Genomic DNA, 19,844 nt, shown 5'->3' with positions numbered 1-19,844 from the left:
CTTTGAAAAAATATTTCACATAATTAGACTTTGAATTTTGATCTAAACTTTTTTGTGGGAGCTTCTCATGGTATTTTGGTGTTTTCAACAAATTTTCAAGTCATTTGAAATATACTCTAAGTTTTGCCCTCAAGTTTAAATGTATAACGTGTAGTGTAGTATGAACAACAAACAAGTTCAAAAAGACGACAAACAAGTTTTTGAAAACGAAAACTAACCTTCTTGAAGGTGGGTCTGTCAGAATAAAGTGTTGTTGTCGTTGAGTAAGAAAGGAGAACACGTCTATGAAGGAGAACATGAAAACAATCGATCAAAACAAACGAAAATTTATGACAACTTTGTGACCCAGCGAAAGGAATGCAAGCTCCAGAAGTCAAGGAACCTCCAACAAGGTCGAGTGGATGTGGTTACAGGGGTAGACCAATGCGAAAGAGGCGTGAAGTGAAGGCTAAGCTTTGACGTAGTCGGAAATGGTTAATTGTGTTTCTTTGTATGGGTGTGACTGGCATGAACGAAGGAGCTACACACACTTAGATGAGTGACCGCAGGAAGAACGAATTTATTCTTTGTAAAAATTTATGGTTTAATATGTCAACTGTATATAAAGAAATTTGGTAAGAAATTCTTTTTCACATTTATTATTGAAAATTTTTGTATCTAAATCAATTTTTTGTATTTTTAGAAAAAATTGGTATGTAATACTTAAAAAACTTGTTTTATGATTAGATTCTCTAGTCAATTAGATTTAAATATGGATTAATAGTATATGTTTAGAACCTGTATTGTATGGTGGTACGATCATATTCATGTGAGTGATCTCGCAATCATTTTGTTATTAGCCGAATGATCACTTCGACTAGAGATCAACTTCAATTATCGTTAGCCTCTAGCAAAACAAAATTACTAACAATTAGGTCGAAATTAGATTCTAGTTAATTAAAAGTCCACTCCAAAAACTATAAATACAAGTTTGTAATAAAAATGTAGGTGATTTTGCATTCGTCGCATATTAATTACTGTAATTATCGAATACTAACTTTAACATCGAAATATCTTGTGCAAATAATTTTAGATAACAATAACAAGAGTAAAGTGATAAAGTGATAGACAAACACTAACCCTTACGAGTTAAAGAAACAGATTTTAAAAAATTGTTAACTGTTTCCATTTCTACAAAGCGAAACAATAATCTTCTTTCAACTATTTCCATTTTTACAAATGTGATCATCTTTGTTTTTAATACCAAAAATGGCAAATCAAATCATTTGCCACCCTTCACTTCACTATAATAGGCAATACATGTGGTCCATGATAAGGCATTAAATTGCAGAAAACAACCGACTACCTTTTCATGGAAACCTTATCTAATTACTTCAACCACACGTGAGAACCATTTCATCGTTTGTGGGGCATTCTATCTAGCAGAGCATTCCGCATAAACAATCACACTTTTAGGTTACAACATTGTTACTTGATTTTATTCTCAAAAGAATTCTTGAAGAATTAAGAAAGAAAAAAATATATTTAAATGATTATTAATCTCAACTCTTGAATAATATGTAACTATTAAGACACATAAAAATGTTGTAAATATTTCTATTTCAAATTTAAAATCATAAAAAATAATTTGAATTCAGTAATCTACTGGTCTCTTACGAAACATTTTCTAATTTTTCAGACAATCTTTAACTTCAATGTCTACGACAAATGCGTTGTAAGAATTTATATTTTACTTTCCTTGAAAGACCTGAAAATTCAGGTCTCCATTTAAGATGGAACCGTTCTTGCATAGTCTACTATTTACTTAACACAAAAACTTAAAACCAGCTTAATAAAATTCAAAACCTTTTTCCGACAACAATCTTATTCTTAAATATCAAATTCATCGTACTGGTGATTAATGAGTAGCATTTTCTCTAATCTCTTGCTCAACCTCAACTTCATTCCTGTATCAGTCTTCTGCTAAACTTATAACTTTCTTTCCAATGTTATCCCCTTTGAAGAGTCCAACAAAAGCAGAAGGGATGCTCTCCACGCCTGATGAAATGTCTTCAATTGTCTTTAACTCTCCTGTACGAAGGTAATCCAAAGTTTTTGAAAAAAATTCTTCAAAAACATTCAGAAAATCAGCAGCCAAAAATCCTCTGATGCTGATTCTCTTGTACACAATGTCCAACATGTTTGGTGAAGCTTTTCTTCCAGCACTATTATACTCAGATATTACCCCACAAACAGCCACTCTTCCAAATATCCTCATATTAGCCACAGCTGCTTCCAGCGTCTCACCCCCAACATTGTCAAAATATACGTCAATTCCATCAGGAAAATACCTATAATATAAAATATAAACCTACATCAAACACAGTCCTCCTCAAAAAGTTTATCTTGAATCACTTACCTTTTAAGAGCATAGTTTAGATCTTTTTCTTCTTTGTAGTTGAATGCTTCGTCAAAACCTAGCTCTTTTTTAAGCAATTCCACCTATGACATAATCCATTATGGATTAGGCTTTTAAGCTTGAAATCAAGTAAGCATAAACTTCAGTTACTTTACCTTTTTCTGGGTACCTGCACAACCAACAACATAGCAACCTAAAAGCTTTGCATATTGGCCTACTAAATTTCCAACTGCTCCACCAGCTGCAGAGACAAAAACCTTTTCACCCTTTAGGGGTTTACACAATTCAAAAAACCCAGCATAAGCTGACAGTCCGTTGAATCCTGCACCAGAGAATGGAATACATAAAACTTCAATTTTCAAAGCTCAGTCATACCAATAGGATACTACTGTGATATAAAATAGTTAATCTTACAATATTTATTTATAATTATATATTATAAATTTGTTTTATTTTTAATTGTGTAAAATCTCTAAATGTAAATAAGTGACAAATGATATGGAGCAAATCATTATATATTACCCAGAACTCCAAGATAGTATGATAGTGGAAATTCAGAGGACTCTAATTTTCTCAAGATACTCCCTTCTTTCACCAAACTATACTGTGCCCATGTGAATACTCCAAGCACCAAATCATCTTTCTGAAACTTAGCATTCCCAGAAGCCACAACTTTTCCAATAACAGCACCATCAATGGCCTGGAATGTGTCAAAACAGAACCACACAAAAACAAATTCTCATGAAGCAATAGGATCAGTCATAAATAAACATTAAAATTATCTACTTCTACTGTGTCTGGTATTTGGTTTGGTGTTGAATTTTGAAGAATTACAACCTTAATTAACAATATTTTAGGTAAATGTTTATGGCATATATAACTTTAAAATGAATTTTATAAACCCAATCCAATCACAGACTGTATCAAAATTATTGAGTTACCAAAATAATTAACGATTACCTCGCCTGGATTTATGGGTGCTGCAAAGCTTGAAGTACCCTGGGAGGAACTAGAAAGTTTCATGCGGTTAATCTGGTACGGGTCGATAGAAATGTAGAGATTCTTGACTATGATATCATCAGAACCTGGTGCAACGGACAGAGCTATTGTCCCAGTTTTAAGCTCAAAGTTGGCTTCTTTGGGTGCATCTTCAAAGTGATGCTTTATCACTATGTATTTATTCTTCACTTCCATTTTTTCAGCCTTTTTTCTATTGTTGCTGTATTTTTTTGTATACTCTTTAGACCAACTTTACAGATCGACGAGGCATGGCAACAACACAGGCAAACGTCTCTTTATAACAGACTTTGGATTTTTTTTTTTCTTTTATTAATTAAGTTTGGATTTAGTTATGTATGGTACAACCTATCATTGAGCCTAAAATGAGTTTGACTATATTCAACTCATTGAATTCAGTTTCAACAATGTTGTTGTGAATGAGTCTAATTTATAGGTATGACTCAATCTATCCTATCTAAGTCTAGTTTTTTTAGCTTGACTTGTGCTTAATTCAGGCTGATCCAATGTTGCATAACCCAACTTGACCACCCAATGTGAACTTCATCCTAACTCAACATGACAAGTAACCATTCTAACTTGACTTGGCTAAATTTGAACCCAATTGAACTAGACCTAATTTAGGTTTTGCCTAACACAATCCAACCTTGGTCCCCCCAACATGTCCCAACTTAGGTCTCACCTATTTCAGATGAATGTGAGTTTGCTCAAATTAACTTGACATGGACTTAGATTGATTCAATCTTGGACCTAGACAAATCAACTTAATGTGAACCAGAATTAACTCAAACTTACTTAGACTTAAGTTGACTTGACTCGACATTGATCTTGTCCAACTAAGCTTGACTTAAGTCTAACTCGTTTTGGCTTATCCTTAGGCCTCATTGAATTGCTTAACTAGGTCTTAGCCTGATTTGAGCTACTACGAGTTCACCTCAACTTGATGTAAACCTAGCTTACTCATTTTGATCCAGGCTAAGGCCAACTTAGCTTAATGTGAACATGGGTTGAATTACCTAGATCGTTACTTGACTCATCTTAGTGTGGATTGAGGCTCACTTAAACCAAGACAAACTCATATTGTGTTTCTTAACCTAGCCTAACTTGGATCAAGCCTATTTCAGCTTTACTTCAGCCTCATTGACTTGGTCTAACTTGTTCTTAACCATATTCATCCTAACATGACCTAAGTTGACTCTATCTAAATTTGGCATAGGTCAATTTAATATGATATGAGGCCATGCCAATTGTGTCTTAAGTGGACCTAAATGAGTTAACTAGGTTTGGGCTGACTCAACTTGACGCGAACCATAATCGACTTGGTCTAATATGGACTTGAATCAACCTACGCTCCATCCACTTGGCTTGAATTGGGCTCAGCTCAACTCGATTTGATGTGGGGTGACCTTGATTCAACTTAACATGGGTTTGAGTTAAGTTAGTCTAACTTGGACTTGACATGACTTAGTTTGAGTTGGGCTAGCCTGATCCAACTTGACATGGTTTGACTTACCTAAATTAACTTGGACCCAGTCTAACCAAAATTTATCTAGGTTTGCTCTAATCCATTTTGGCTTAGGTTTGACTTACCTGAGGTTAGGTTCAACCTAGGCCCACCTAACTTAAGTCTGACGCAAGAAATTTCCATAATCTAATTTAATTTTGGTATGTCTTGTCCAAAATCTGACTCAATTCAATCTTCCATTATTTGAACTAAATTGTTCTCTAATTTACAATAGTTATATCCAACTCAACCTAATTTTGTCTTACTTGAATGCAACCCAACCTATCATTGCATACCTTAAATTAATTTATCTAACCTATCATTTCATAACTTTCTAATTTAAACTCACTTTTAATCTTAAATTTTCAAAATCTAAAAAATTATAGAATATATATAATTCAAATCTAAGATTTATAGTTAAATTTAAATTTGAAATACTTCCATTAAAATAAACTTAAAAAGTAATATAAATTTAAATAATTATAAAATAAATTTAAAAATTTGAAAGCTATACATAAAAGTAATTTATGTATAAGGAATTTATTCATTGATATTTAGCTGGATAATGGACATTAAATATAAATTCATTGATTTTAAAAATATTCGTTTATAACTGGAGAGAATATCAAGTCGTTAACTATCCCATCAACTTGCTGAACTACGCTTTCTAATTAATTGAAGTAAAATCCAAAACTAACAATGAACTAAATTGTTAGGTAGGAATCTGGCCTGCAATAAACAAACAAAGGAGGCGGCTTGCTTATAGACAAAATTGGAATCATATGCCAACATCAAATCTTTAAGCATTCCAGATTCTTTCTATTCCTAAAATGCTATTAAAATTCTAAAATTCTAGATAATCTCGGTCTCATACACATTCACACCTCATCCATATACATAGACAAGTACTTAGGTCATTGAAATTATCAACTAGGTTGTCATGTGCACATACAAAAAACATAAAAGTAGTAAATATGTGAAGATCTCAATGTCTATACATTTCATTAATTACATATTTATTGTCTCATATAATGAGATAGGGTTATGATTATTTTTTATGCTAAACTACGATTAATGAACCAGAGAATGAGTTATAAGTTACAGTTAAAAACCGTAGGCTATAATATATATATATATATATATATATATATATATATATATATATATATATATATATATATATATATATATATATATATATATATATATATATATATATATATATATATATATATATATATATATATATATATATATATATATATATAATTATTAGTGTAAGTAAGAGATTTGAAACCAATTATTTTAAATATTATGTTTCGGTTCAAAAATAAAAATAAACAAAGAATGAGTTTTTAGTTTCTCCATTATTATTTTTTTCCATTATTTTGAGTCTTTTCTTCCATTCACTATATTGTTCTTCTTTATTGTCATCAACATTTATTTTCTTTGTTATATTTCCACCTCCATACAAAAAAATAATAATTACGAGATCTATCATTTTTGTCTCAACACTGAGAACCCAGCTTACATTGCAAAAATTCATATTTGAAAATTTTCAACCTAACCAAAAATTCCAAAATCAGGACAACCAGTGCTTACAATTTATGTTGTTTTATTTGTAGAGAAAGTTTGATCTCAGTTTTTGTTAGCTTATTTACATTATGTTTTACAATATTAGCCAAAAGCATGATAATTCTTGATGATATAGTACTTATAAGCTAGATCTTAAATAGCTTATCAAATAACTAAACTTTTCCTAATTGCTCAATGAAAACTGTAATTCGTTCATGCATGGTGTATCATCCACCATCAGGATAATATATAATGTTATTCAAGGTTCGACCTCTACTTGTGTATTTTAAGGATTTTAATAGAATTCTCATAAGTATAGTTGAATTTATTATGTTTATTGTTCTCAGTTTTTTCGCCTTTCTTGTAGCTGGCTGCTTGTTGGCTCACTAAATAGTGTTCTTTTACTAAAATTTATGAGAGAAAATTAACTGCTATTTATTATAAAAATGTCATTAATTAATTTATTATGACAAGTAAATTTCACCTATTATAATAAATTGTCATAATCTTTTTTTACTAATAATTATTGACAGGGAAGATCCAATAAGGTTAGTAACATTATTTCCCAAGTATTCACTTAAACAAGATTTGATATTTTAATTTCCTTACCTTCTTTCAGCATTTTGTCCATAGTCCAGAAACATAATAATTGCTCATTTCTTTGAACTTTTTTAAGTGTTTTTTTATGAAGACATGTTTTATAAAAAAATTATAATCGTTTTGTAAAAATATAAAACTAAGTGTTTCCAAAGCCAGAGAGAGTATTTTTCAAAGCTTAAACAGCCAGCCCCTAATTCTTTGAGAATATATTTTTGGAGTAATTTCTCTTAATTTTAACTATAAGTTTTAAACATTTCTTTAAGAAAACTTTTTTTACTGGATAAGAAATATTTTATGAATGTATAAATTATGTATACTAGTCTTTTGCATATTCTGTAATTTTTCTTTGTATTATATTGATTGTTGAACATGTGGCTGCCAAAGTTTGAAAATAGTATATCTTTAGCTGCGTTGTTGATGCACATGATTAATTTATTTTTTATTTGTAGTTATTTAATGTCTATTATATTTTTGAATGAGCATTGATTTTAGGCTTCACTCATTTTTATATCTTCGATTCCAGAATCAATATAAAAATCAATTTTTAATCAGTATAAAAATATTTTTCTAATATAGTGCTAATACCAGAGCTGGCTTTACAAACATCCCAAGTATATAAAGAACATAGAAAACATTTGAAAATTCAAGTTATGGTTACAACAAGTGGAAATATGATATTATGCGTTTATATCAACCAGTTCATCTGCTAGTTGGAAGGGTGTTTTGCATTCTGAAAGATTGTTCTATGCTTGTTATGGATGAGGTAGTTATATTTGTCTTGAAATTTACTAAATGATAGAGATACATTAGCTAATTTATACTGCTTATATATTACAAGAGGAATTGAAGATGAGGTTAAGAAATGAATCACTAGTACAAAAAGAGTTTTTGATGTTGGTGTTTTTCAGTCTTTAACATTCAAAAAATAAGGACGTGATATAAAGAGATGTTAAATAGTATCGAAAAAAAAACATTGATTGAATTTTATCATTAATCAATGTCCTTTTTTATCATTCTTCAACATCAATTAACTCCTTTATTTTTTTAATAAAGAGTGATTTATTTTTATAACTTTACAATACTTAGAAAAGCAAAAAGCTCAGATTTGACATTTTATATATCCAAAACTGCACTATGAAGTACAAAAGCTATCACAAGTTAACGATGTTATAATGAATAGTAGTGTATTGACTATTAACTTTGTTAATTTTGGATTTGATAATTATGAATATTTTTTTTGGTTGAAATTTTTTTACCACTCCTTAGAATCCCTATTTTAGGGGAAAAACTTAGGAGCCCTTATATTGAGTCTATGTGAATTATAAAAATTATTTGAAAAGAAGTCAATTGTGATAGATCTTTAAACAATCATAACATTTGTTCGAGTTATCGATTTAATAGTATTATCTATCGATTTGGGGTAGAATTTTTTTTCAATCACATGGCAATCGGCATAACCGGTTGTTTCTTCTAGATTTTCAAAAAAAATATCGTTTTCTATTTTTCATCACTTTTTTGTTTTTTCCAAACATTGCAATTAAGATTTATTTATTAAAAATGTAATTAACTTCTAATTTATTACAAGTACATGTATTTCTACTAATTTATTTTAATAAAAACTATTAAGCATAAATTTAATTCGTGGGACTAATTCAATATAATCATATGAAATTTACTTTTATATAACTAGTATAGTGTTCGAATTAGATAATTACGTGAAAATTTGACAAAATATAGATTTCGCTGCTAATAAAATAAAATTAGTATTTGTAGAATTTAAAAGAATTTGTATTTGGTCTTTAATATAAAAAATTACTTTTCATTCTTAAAATATTTTTAGATTTTAAATTTAACTTCTGAAAATTTATTTTAGTATTTTTCGTCCTTCATATTATATTGACTCTTATAAATGAAGTAAAAACACAACTTTTATTTTCGAAATCTGAAAACTTTCATGATAAATTGAAAACAGAGCAAAAAAAATCACAATTAAGATATATTTATTTGGAATAAATTTTTGATGATTTTTTTAAACAAACTGGCGGTAAGTCTGTTAATATTTTCTCCATTTTGTTTGTTGTGATTCTGATTCATGTTATACCCTTTTTAAGATTAATTCTTCTTATATTCTTTTAGTTGACGAATTTAGTTGGAATAAAATGTTAGAATGTTTACTGGATGGTCTTCAATAACATATTTGTTGAACTAATTTGTAAACTTTGAAGTATGAATCATGAACAAGTGGAATATGGAGAAAGTGCATCTCAAGTTACAAAACGACCTAATAATATTACAAGTGTTACACATATGTATAGGTAGAGATAAATTTCCTATTCCAATATCATAGTTGCTTCAATAGGAATTTCTGGTTGGATGAGAAAACAAGTGTCATCCCTCAAGAGGGCATGTTTAGCTTGTTTCAATGCAAAATAAGATTCTTTTGGAAACTTTGAGAATATCATGCATGTACACATCAATCTGTATATGTCTTTTGCAGGTAACCTAGATAATATTTCAAACAAGTTATCAGAACACAAACTCATTGTGATGATTTCGAGAATGTATCCAATTGAAAAAGTTGCATTAAATGGGAAAATATATCTATAAAAACAAAATTAATCCTTTTTTCTAATAAATTTTAACAAAGTAATATCTTTGGATACGATTCGGTTAAAATATATTCTCTATATAAATTATTGCAATTATTAAAAAACCATATAAATTATTTTAAAACTCATTTCAAATCAATATCTATGTTTTATGAAAACATTAACATTTTTAGATTACATTTTTAAATCTAAAAATTAACTTTAAAAGCTGAATATATATATTATATGGTAACAGTATAACAATGTCCAGCACAAAATATGTATGTCACGTTTTTAAATTAATTATGTTATTATTTATCAATTTGAAAATGAATGTATATTATGAATTAATTCTTTTATATTTTAAAAATATAATAAAGAAAATTATACATAAAAACATTTTCTATTATGAAATTTAGTTATAACAATTATTATTGAATCAATCAACAAATCTAGCTAATATTAGATGAGCTTTAATGTTATCATTTAAAAATAATTTTATGAAATTACTTTTTGAAATTACAATGTATGGTATAAATATAATCATATTAATTCTTCTTATATTCAGCATATCTATGTTGACTATTTATCTTTTACGAAAACTTATTATCATTTTACTTTAAATTCAAAACAATGTGAATTACTAGTTAACATGTTATTAACATGTATCATAATGAATGTTTTATATTTAATTTAATATTTATATTCGTTATTTTTATTCAAATTTATTCATATTTTTTTAAAATAAAATAGTTTTATCGCTTTTTAAATTAAAATTAAATTTAACTTTTATATAAATTTTTTATTAATATTTTTATTAAAATTTATATTTTTAATAAATATTTTATTTTGAAGTTATTATTGGTTTAAAATTAGAATGAAAATTGTAAAATTAAGAACTAACATTTATAATTTTAAGAAATTAAAAATAATAATTTTATGGTGTTATTTTTCACTTTTTAACCTCTTAAAATTTTAAATAAATGATATTACTTACCAGTTTTAAAATTTTTATTCTAATTTTATAAAGAATTCTAACTATAAATTAAAAATATTTAATAAAAATTATAATTAGTTTTTAAATTTCTTATCTATTAAGATTTTGATTAATAAAATAATTAGTTTTTAAATTGGTCATTAAATTAATTAAAGATCAATTTAAAAACTAATTCCTTTAATTGGAAAGCTTGATAAGTAATTTTAGGGACAATTTTAATAACTTTAGTTGAGATAATAATTTTACGAAAACTTATTATCATTTTACTTTAAATTCAAAACAATGTGAATTACTAGTTAACATCAGAAAAATTCTCATGTCAAATTATATCGTAATACGTGTTAGAGTTACTGACATATATCATTTTATATTTAATTTAATATCTTCGCTATTTGTTTAATTTTATCCATATCTTTTTTAAATAAAATAATTTTATCTCTTTTTAAATTAAAATTAGATTTATTTTTTGTTTAAATATTTTATTAATATTTTTATTAAAATTCAATTTTTTAAAATACTTTTTGTTTAAAGATACAATTAGTTTAAAATTAGAATAAAAGTTTTAAGAATAAAGACTAATTAACACAATTATTTATAGTATGAAGAGATTAAAAATCACGTAAAGTAATGATTTTATGGTGTTACTCTTTACTTATTAACCTCTTAAAATTTTAAACAAATATTATTACTCACCACTTTTAAATTTTTTGTTCTAACTTTAACAAAATTCTAACTCTAAATTAAATATATTTAATAAAAAATATAATTAATTTCTAAATTAGTTTCTAATTTTAGTGATAAAGATTTTGGTTACCAAAAAGTTTATAAGGATATTGTTGTTAGCAAAATGATGCATATGAAATTTTGATGATGTCCAAATCAAGTCAAGACCAATCAAGAATCAAAATGATTTGAAGATTTGTATTGTGATGGAAAGCTTTTGTAATACTCTTAGAAATATGTATAGGACTTAGATAAGGAAAAGAAAAGTGTTTTGTAAAATTACTATAGTAAATCATTGCAACAAAACACTATAGTACTATTCACATGAATAGTAACACTATTCACGTGAATAGTGACGGTTAACGGTAAGAGTATCGCACTTAACACGGACGTTGGAGAAACTAGCCGTTTATGACCATTGAAAAAACTAGCCGTTTATGTCCGTTGGACAAACTAGCCGTTTATGGCCGTTGGAGAAACTAGCCGTTTATGGCCGTTGGAGAAACTAGCCGTTAAGTTTGTCTTTTAGTGAATGGAAGCCTATAAGTATAATGGAAGGCTTCATTTCAAGAAAAACTAGAGACACAGAAACTCTTCCCTTGTGCTCAAATACTCCGAAATTCTTGAGACTTGTGTGTTCTTGTTCGGCTTGTGAAACTCGTGTCTGTAGAGCTGGTGAAGTGCTGCTACGGTGACAGAGGAAATAGCCGGTTCATCCTTGGTGTGTCTAAGGAGGTGTTCGGAAGAGAATCATCCTTCGTGAAGTATTCGGAGGAGGTGTTCATCCTTTGTGAAGACTCAAAGGAGGTGTAGTTTCATCTCTTGTGGTATCAAGAGAGGTGTTTTCTAAACTCTTACAAATTGTTTCTTTGTGATTGTAATTTGTAATTGTTTTGTGTTAGTGAAAAGGTTTATCTTGTTTGAGATAAACGACTGGACGTAGGATTGGTAAGATCCGAACCAGGATAAAATCATCTGTGCAAATTTCTCTCAACCTTACTCTTGCTTTATTTGTCTTTATTAATTGCTAAGTAAGTTTATTTGAGTAGAAATTAAAAGGCACAAGTTAGTATTAAAAACCCTCTTGGTTTGTTATTCCACGCTAACCATTCCGCTGCAGCCGCTTCTCACAATTGTTCCTAATCATTATCATATATATTGTTATTAGAATAATATTTTTCTTATTGAACAATCATAGTATAATATCAAGATATTGATTCTAATTATCATAAATATTACTTTTAACTATTAAAATAATATTTTTCTTTAAAACTAAATATTTCAAAATACTTTCTCGTGATATGTCTTATAATTGGTATAAAAAGTTAAGAGTGGAATAAGAATATGTATAAAATCATTGAATCGTTTGCCCATGAAAGGGAAGTGATAATTAAAATCAAACCGAGTTATCCCTTCTCTCTCTTTAAAAAAAATATTTTATTATTATTTTTGTTATTATTTTATTTTATTTTTTTATTCTTTTTGTGTTAAAATTAAAATTTGAAAATATAAAGAAAATTTATTTTACTTTTTTTTATCTTTTCTTTTACCTACCATTAATTACAAACATATATTTTATTTTTTGAAAACAAATTTATTTATTTGTACGAAATTAGGTGTTGGCAAGAAACGTGTAGAGAGAGACACTGTGAGAATTGCATATCATGCAAAAAGGCCAGGTCTAAGGCCTAAGCCAATAGTCTTTATACTCGCTTTCCCATTCCTTCTTTGTCTTGGATAGACATCTCTATGGATTTCATATTAGGGCTTCCAAGGACAAAGAAAGGTAAGGATTCTATCTTTGTGATTGTGGATAGGTTTTTAAAGATGACCCATATTATCCCACACCACAAAGTGGAAGATGTAAGATTGATTGCAAATCTCTTTTTTAAGGAAGTAGTGTGACTTCATGGCATCCTTATAACTAGAATACAAAGTTCTTAAGCCATTTTTGGTGGACATTGTGAGGAAAGCTTGGAACTAAACTTCTCTTTTCTACCACTTGTCACCACCAAACCGATAGCCAAACCAAGATGGTTAATAGGACTTTGGGTCAAATGTTTAGGTGCATGATAGTCCAAAATCCAAGGGAGTGGGAAGATCTTCTTCCTCATATAGAGTTTGCATACAATAGGGTGGTGCATTCCACTACTTCCCACTCTCCCTTTGAGGTTGTCTATGGGTTCAATCCCGTAACACCTCTAGATCTCCTTCCTCTTCCCACTCATGAGGCATTGACTTACCAAGATGGAAAACAATGTACTAAGAAGATTCAAGACTTGCATGCTCAAGTCAATGATAACATAGAAAGGAAGGTACAACAATACCAAAGGTTTGTTAATAAAGGTAGGAAAGAAATAACTTTAAAGAGGATGATTGGGTTTGGCTCCACTTGAGAAAGGAGAGGTTCCTTACTTAAAGGAAGTCCAAGCTCCACCTTAGAAGGATGACCCTTTCCAAGTAGTTAGCAAAATAAACAATACTGCTTATAAGTTATATTTACCCCCTAACTATAACATGAGTAACACTTTTAACGTGGGTGATCTTTCTCCTTCTGATGTAGGGTTTAAGAATCCAAGGTTGAATTCTCTCTAAGAAGGGGAGGATGATGAGTCCATGACTCATCATGACTAGAAGCGAGACATCTAACTTTACTTCTTTGCCTTTATTTTCCATTTCTTTATGTTGACTTTTGCTTACTTGACTTTGGTTGACTTATTAACCACAGTTAACTTGATTTAAGTTGACATGTTGAATTTTTTTCTTGTTTGTTTTATAGGTTAAACGTATGCTAAATTGGAGGAGAATAACACTACTTGGAATGGATGAAAGCCTTAATCTTGGAACTACTCATGCTAAGCATGTATTTGGAGAGAGGAGAAGCTTGGAATTGACCTTCATTCTAGAAGATCAAAGGCCACCTAGGAGAGGCTTGGAGATTAAGGTATGGTTCTCTCCTTTTCAATACACATCCTTTAGACGTAGTTTTTAGAAGCTTAGTTTGTCTTTTTGTATGAACACATATAAACTTTGTATTTTTGCTAAGATACCCTTCACCCTCACCTATTTAAGGGACTCTTGAAAGGAGTTGAATATTTTGAGTAAAATTACTATATTTGACCATTTGCGAGAGAGCTATCCTTTGTGAGTGTCTTCCTTAAGCCTTATCTTAAGATCATCACTCAAGTGGCGGCATCCCCACTTATCTTGGGTTGGTGAGCCTTAATGTCTTCTTAAGTGGCGTTCAACCTTGAGCTTCCCCGTCCCCTTTCATGTCTTCCATCTTTTACTTCATTTTGGTTGCTTGTTCATCATATTTATGTGCACCTATGCAACTTGTGTTATTTTGTTTGTGATTCTCTTTAATTGAAATTCTTCTCTTCTCTTGAGCCTTGGAAGTGCATCTTCACATCTAGATAACACTGTTATCTTAATGTTTAGTGCAAATCTTCCTTATACTTTCTTAATCACCATAACATCATATTCTCTAAACTGCAAAATGGGTCTTTATCAACGGACTATGATTTCATCTAAACCATAACCTTTATCCTTCCAAGATTTACAAAAATGTCATAGTATTTTTATAGGTTATGTTTTTCTTAAAACTGTAGTCTATATGACATAATTAAATATGATATTTAAACTTATGATAAATCATATAACTTAAGTGTTATGTTATCATTACATCATCTCCTTCATTTTGAAAGATTGTTTTGGTTTAACAAAATGACATAAGTCTAACAACTGAAAAGAAAAATCTTACCATATAAAAAGTATTTTCAAGGTATTATAAGAACTTGTCTTTATAAGAATAATTAATGTTTATTATGAAACTAAGTAAAATTCTTTTAAAATAATATGAGAAATGTGACAAATAAATAATGATAATCACCGAACCACTTAAAAAATGAGACACAAGTAACAATGTTAGTTGAACTAAAAAGGAGTTAAAAAACTTAAAAGGAAAAATCATACAAGTAGAAAAAAAATGATTGTAATGAAACTTTGTGAATATTAACAATATTAGAATAATTAATGAAAAAAAGTACTTTGTAATTATTATTCTACAAACCCATAATTGAATTTAAATAAAATTTGTATGAAATTTATTCGATTTCGGAATATATATCACTTCTATATGAATTTGAAGAAAATATTAATAACTAGTGGTTAAAATAAATTTAGAAGTTATTTACGTAATATTAAGAAATAAATATTTCTCCAAATTTTAAGAGTAGAAAAAATATAACATTATTCAATTTAAATCATACAGGCCAAAGATAAATTGGAAATTTCATAAGTTAAGAGTAAATTGTATGTTTCAAAACAATATACGCGAGAGAAAAATTGAAAATTTCATAAAGCAACATCATTCGATATCGTTTGATCACCAAGAGGATTTCGTAAGAAATAACAACATCAGGAAATCTCTTAAATAGTGTGTGAAATTATTTTACTCCAACAACTTCTATGAAAGTGTCAAAAGATATTTAATCATGATTTGATAACTTATGTTAAATCTCAAATGTTTCTTCAAGTAGAAACTTGCATTATATGTTGCATATGAAAACATCTAATGCAACCATTAAATCTACAAGAACAAACACTCACAATGGTTAGATAAGGATTTGCGTTATATTTTCAAGCTTTCAATAAATAGGAAAAGAAATGATATTTCTAAATGTATGTTTTTAAATATAAAAAAAATTAAAATAGATTCTAAAACTTTTATACACATTAATAATATGTGTAAATTGATATAATTTCATTTAGATAAAATATTTTATTTAAAATATTATAATATTTTCCTGGTAATGTCTTATATTTAGTAAATAATGATTGTCCTGTGTAATAATTAATAAATTAATTTAATTATTACATGATCAAATTCATATGCCATTTTTTTGTTACATACAATTTTAAGGTCATTTATAAAAAATGTCACTTTTATTGAATAAAAAAAAAATCAATGCGTAAAACAACAATATTATATCATTTATCTATATTGTTTATTTGTTTAAAAAAAATAACAACAATATAAAGAAATAATTCAAACTTAACATTGAATCTTAAAACTAAGATTTAACGTTAAATCTTAAAACATTAGCATTAAACCATAGTGCAAAACAAAGGAAGAAAATATGAAAAATAAAATTTCGAAAAATGATATAAGACTTAATTGAAATTAAAAAAAAGTAATTTTTAATATGCAAAGACTATGGCATCTTTCATTCACTTTTATTTCTCAGTTGGGTTTAGTTTTAATGTTGAAGCGAAAGGAGACTAAGCAAGACCAAGTAAATGTCTTTGCATGTCTCAAAACAATTTAGTTCCATGCGTCTTTCTAATCACTATTGCGAGTTGCTCAAACATTGCGGTGACACAAAGAAGGTTCATTGCAACATAATCAAGGCCTTACGAAATCCAGAAATCTTTCTGCTAAACAACTTAGTCAATGCCTATGCTAAGAATGGAAGCATCATTTATGCCCGCAGGGTGTTCGATCAAATGCCTCTACGGAATCTATACTCTTGGAACACACTTCTCTCCTCCTATTCAAAACTGGGTCGTCTTCCTGAGATGAAACGCGTGTTTGATGCAATGCCAACGCGAGATATGGTATCGTGGAATTCCCTTATTTCCGGCTATGCTGGTCGTGGTTTCCTTGTTCAATCGGTGAAGGCTTATGATATGATGTTATATGATGGGCCATTTAATTTGACACGGATTGCGTTATCCACTATGCTCATACTTGCCTCCAATCAGGATAATGTTCGTTTGGGTAGGCAGATTCATGGGCATGTGGTGAAATTTGGTTTCCAGTCGTATGTTTTTGTTGGGAGTCCTTTGGTGGATATGTACTCCAAAACGGGGCTTATATTTTGTGCAAGACGGGTTTTTTATGAGATGCCCCAGAAGAATGTGGTTATGTATAATACACTGATTGCAGGGCTTATGCGATGCGGTAGAATTGAGGATTCAAGGCAGTTGTTTTATGAAATGCGGGAAAAGGATTCTATTTCCTGGACAGCAATGATTGCGGGATTTACTCAGAATGGCTTTGAAATAGAAGCTATTGATTTATTGAGAGAGATGAGATTAGAAAATCTTGAGATGGATCAGTACACTTTTGGGAGCGTGTTAACTGCTTGTGGTGGTGTTGCGGCTTTACAAGAAGGCAAGCAAGTTCATGCTTACATAATTAGGACGGATTACCAGGATAATTTATTTGTTGGTAGCGCTCTAGTTGACATGTATTGTAAGTGTAAGAGTATAAAATCAGCAGAATCAGTTTTTAGGAAGATGACTTGCAAGAATGTTGTATCTTGGACTGCCATGCTGGTGGGTTATGGGCAGAATGGTTATTGTGAAGAAGCTGTTAAAATATTTTGTGATATGCAAAAATATGGGATTGAACCAGATGATTTCACCCTTGGGAGTGTAATTAGCTCATGTGCAAACCTTGCCAGCCTAGAAGAGGGCGCTCAGTTTCATGGCAAAGCTTTGGTTTCTGGCTTAATTTCTTTTATCACTGTTTCCAATGCTCTAGTTACATTATATGGTAAATGTGGAAGCATTGAAGACTCTCATAGACTTTTTAGCGAAATGATCTTCCTGGACGAAGTCTCATGGACGGCACTTGTTTCTGGATACTCGCAATTTGGTAAAGCCAATGAAACGATAAGGTTGTTTGAAAGCATGTTAGCCCATGGTTTCAAACCCGACAAAGTTACTTTTATTGGGGTTCTTTCAGCTTGCAGCAGAGCAGGACTAGTAGAGAAAGGAAATCAGATATTTGAGTCAATGATTAAAGAACATAGGATTATACCAATACACGATCATTACACATGCATGATTGACCTCTTCAGTCGAGCTGGGAGGTTAGAAGAGGCAAGGAATTTTATAAATAAGATGCCTTTCAGCCCTGACGCAATTGGTTGGGCATCCCTGTTAAGTGCATGTAGATTCTATAGAAACATGGAAATTGGTAAGTGGGCAGCTGAATCTCTAATAAAGTTAGAACCGCAAAACACTGCTAGTTACATCTTACTTTCGAGCATCTATGCTGCTAAAGGAAAATGGGAAGAAGTTTCCATATTAAGAAAGGGAATGAGAGATAAGGGTCTGAGAAAAGAACCAGGATGTAGCTGGATTAAATATAAAAACCAAGTACACATTTTTTCGGCTGATGATCGGTCAAACCCTTTTTCTGATCAGATATATTCTGAGCTTGAAAAATTGAACTATAAAATGGTACAAGAGGGATATGTGCCTGATATGAATTCTGTTTTGCATGATGTTGAGGATTCAGAGAAAATAAAGATGCTTAATCACCATAGTGAAAAGCTTGCAATTGCTTTTGGATTAATATTTATTCCTCCTGGTTTGCCCATACGAGTAGTTAAAAATTTAAGGGTTTGTGCGGATTGCCACAATGCAACTAAGTATATATCTAAGATCACTCAGAGGGAAATTCTTGTTAGAGATGCTGCCCGATTCCACTTGTTTAAAGATGGAACGTGTTCATGCGGAGACTTTTGGTGACAGGCCCAGTTGTTATATTCTCTGAAATATAAAGTACTGTCAAAAGTGACTACTAATTACAGGATTCTTCAGTATGAAGATACCTATGATACCTCTTTCTTCAAAAGGTGAGTATCATTACCGTGTGTGCAATGCAGTTGTGTATTGAGTATACTGTAATTTTATATGGACTTGAACAAAATTACAGAATATGGTGACTGTTCCTGACTTGCTATCATCATCTTTTGTCTTAATTTGAGAGAGGAGACATTCTTATAGGCTGATTAATTTTTTACAACGTTTTGACGTATTTTGACATAGGCACGTCTTCCATCATAGCTGTTGAAAATTTTCACTAACCCTGTAAATCAGTGTTATGTGGGCAGTATTTGTGGGACAGTTTTGTCAATTTAAACAGGATTTTTTATCTGTACACCCGAACCGAGACAGCTCCTTTTATTTGGTTATAATGGTGGCAACAAGGTTAGAAGCTATGTGTAACAAATACAGTTAGTGGAGGAGCAGGTAATGGAAATGTTTCTTCGGAGCGGGTAATACTGAATAAAGAGATTTTCTCATACGCTGAATCGGATTTTTTTCATCCGCTCCATTCATTCATTTGGATTCCACAAACTATACACATTACACTATGACCTCATGCATACTGCACAAGTCCTTCAACCTGCCCAATCCTAGAAACTTACAATGCTATCATATCATTTCCTAAGCTTTTCGGATCAAATTTCTGTTGAATCTTTAGCCTCTTAAAGGAGTGGATACCTATTTCTTACTTCAGCTTTCAGAGTATTTAAAATTTTAGATTCTAGACTAGTTTGTAAAAATGATGTGAAATCTGACGTCTGTATTACTCACAATTGTTCATCATGAATGAACTGAGAGAGACTTTGATAGAGTCAA

The 19,844-nt window shown here is 29.8% G+C and overlaps 2 protein-coding genes across 2 annotated transcripts; one reads left to right on the top strand and one right to left on the bottom strand.

Moving 5' to 3' along the window:
* Positions 1 to 1,832: 1,832 nt before the first annotated feature.
* On the bottom strand, positions 1,833 to 3,754 carry LOC108331378 (2-alkenal reductase (NADP(+)-dependent)). Its single transcript, XM_017566024.2, has 5 exons — positions 3,359 to 3,754; positions 2,921 to 3,098; positions 2,554 to 2,720; positions 2,399 to 2,481; positions 1,833 to 2,330 (listed from the first exon to the last, which is right to left on the bottom strand). Exons 1-5 carry the CDS (start codon positions 3,590 to 3,592, stop codon positions 1,952 to 1,954), a joined length of 1,041 nt encoding a protein of 346 aa, XP_017421513.1. The 5' UTR covers positions 3,593 to 3,754; the 3' UTR covers positions 1,833 to 1,951.
* Positions 3,755 to 16,656: 12,902 nt separating this feature from the next.
* LOC108330994 (putative pentatricopeptide repeat-containing protein At1g68930) lies at positions 16,657 to 19,844 on the top strand. Its single transcript, XM_017565596.2, has one exon. It carries the CDS (start codon positions 16,704 to 16,706, stop codon positions 18,945 to 18,947), a length of 2,244 nt encoding a protein of 747 aa, XP_017421085.1. The 5' UTR covers positions 16,657 to 16,703; the 3' UTR covers positions 18,948 to 19,844.

This window comes from Vigna angularis, chromosome 4 (assembly GCF_016808095.1).
Source record: "Vigna angularis cultivar LongXiaoDou No.4 chromosome 4, ASM1680809v1, whole genome shotgun sequence".
NCBI classification, from domain to species: Eukaryota; Viridiplantae; Streptophyta; class Magnoliopsida; order Fabales; family Fabaceae; genus Vigna; species Vigna angularis.
The sequence above is the reverse complement of the archived record's forward strand: the minus strand, read 5'-3'. Positions and strand labels throughout refer to the sequence as shown.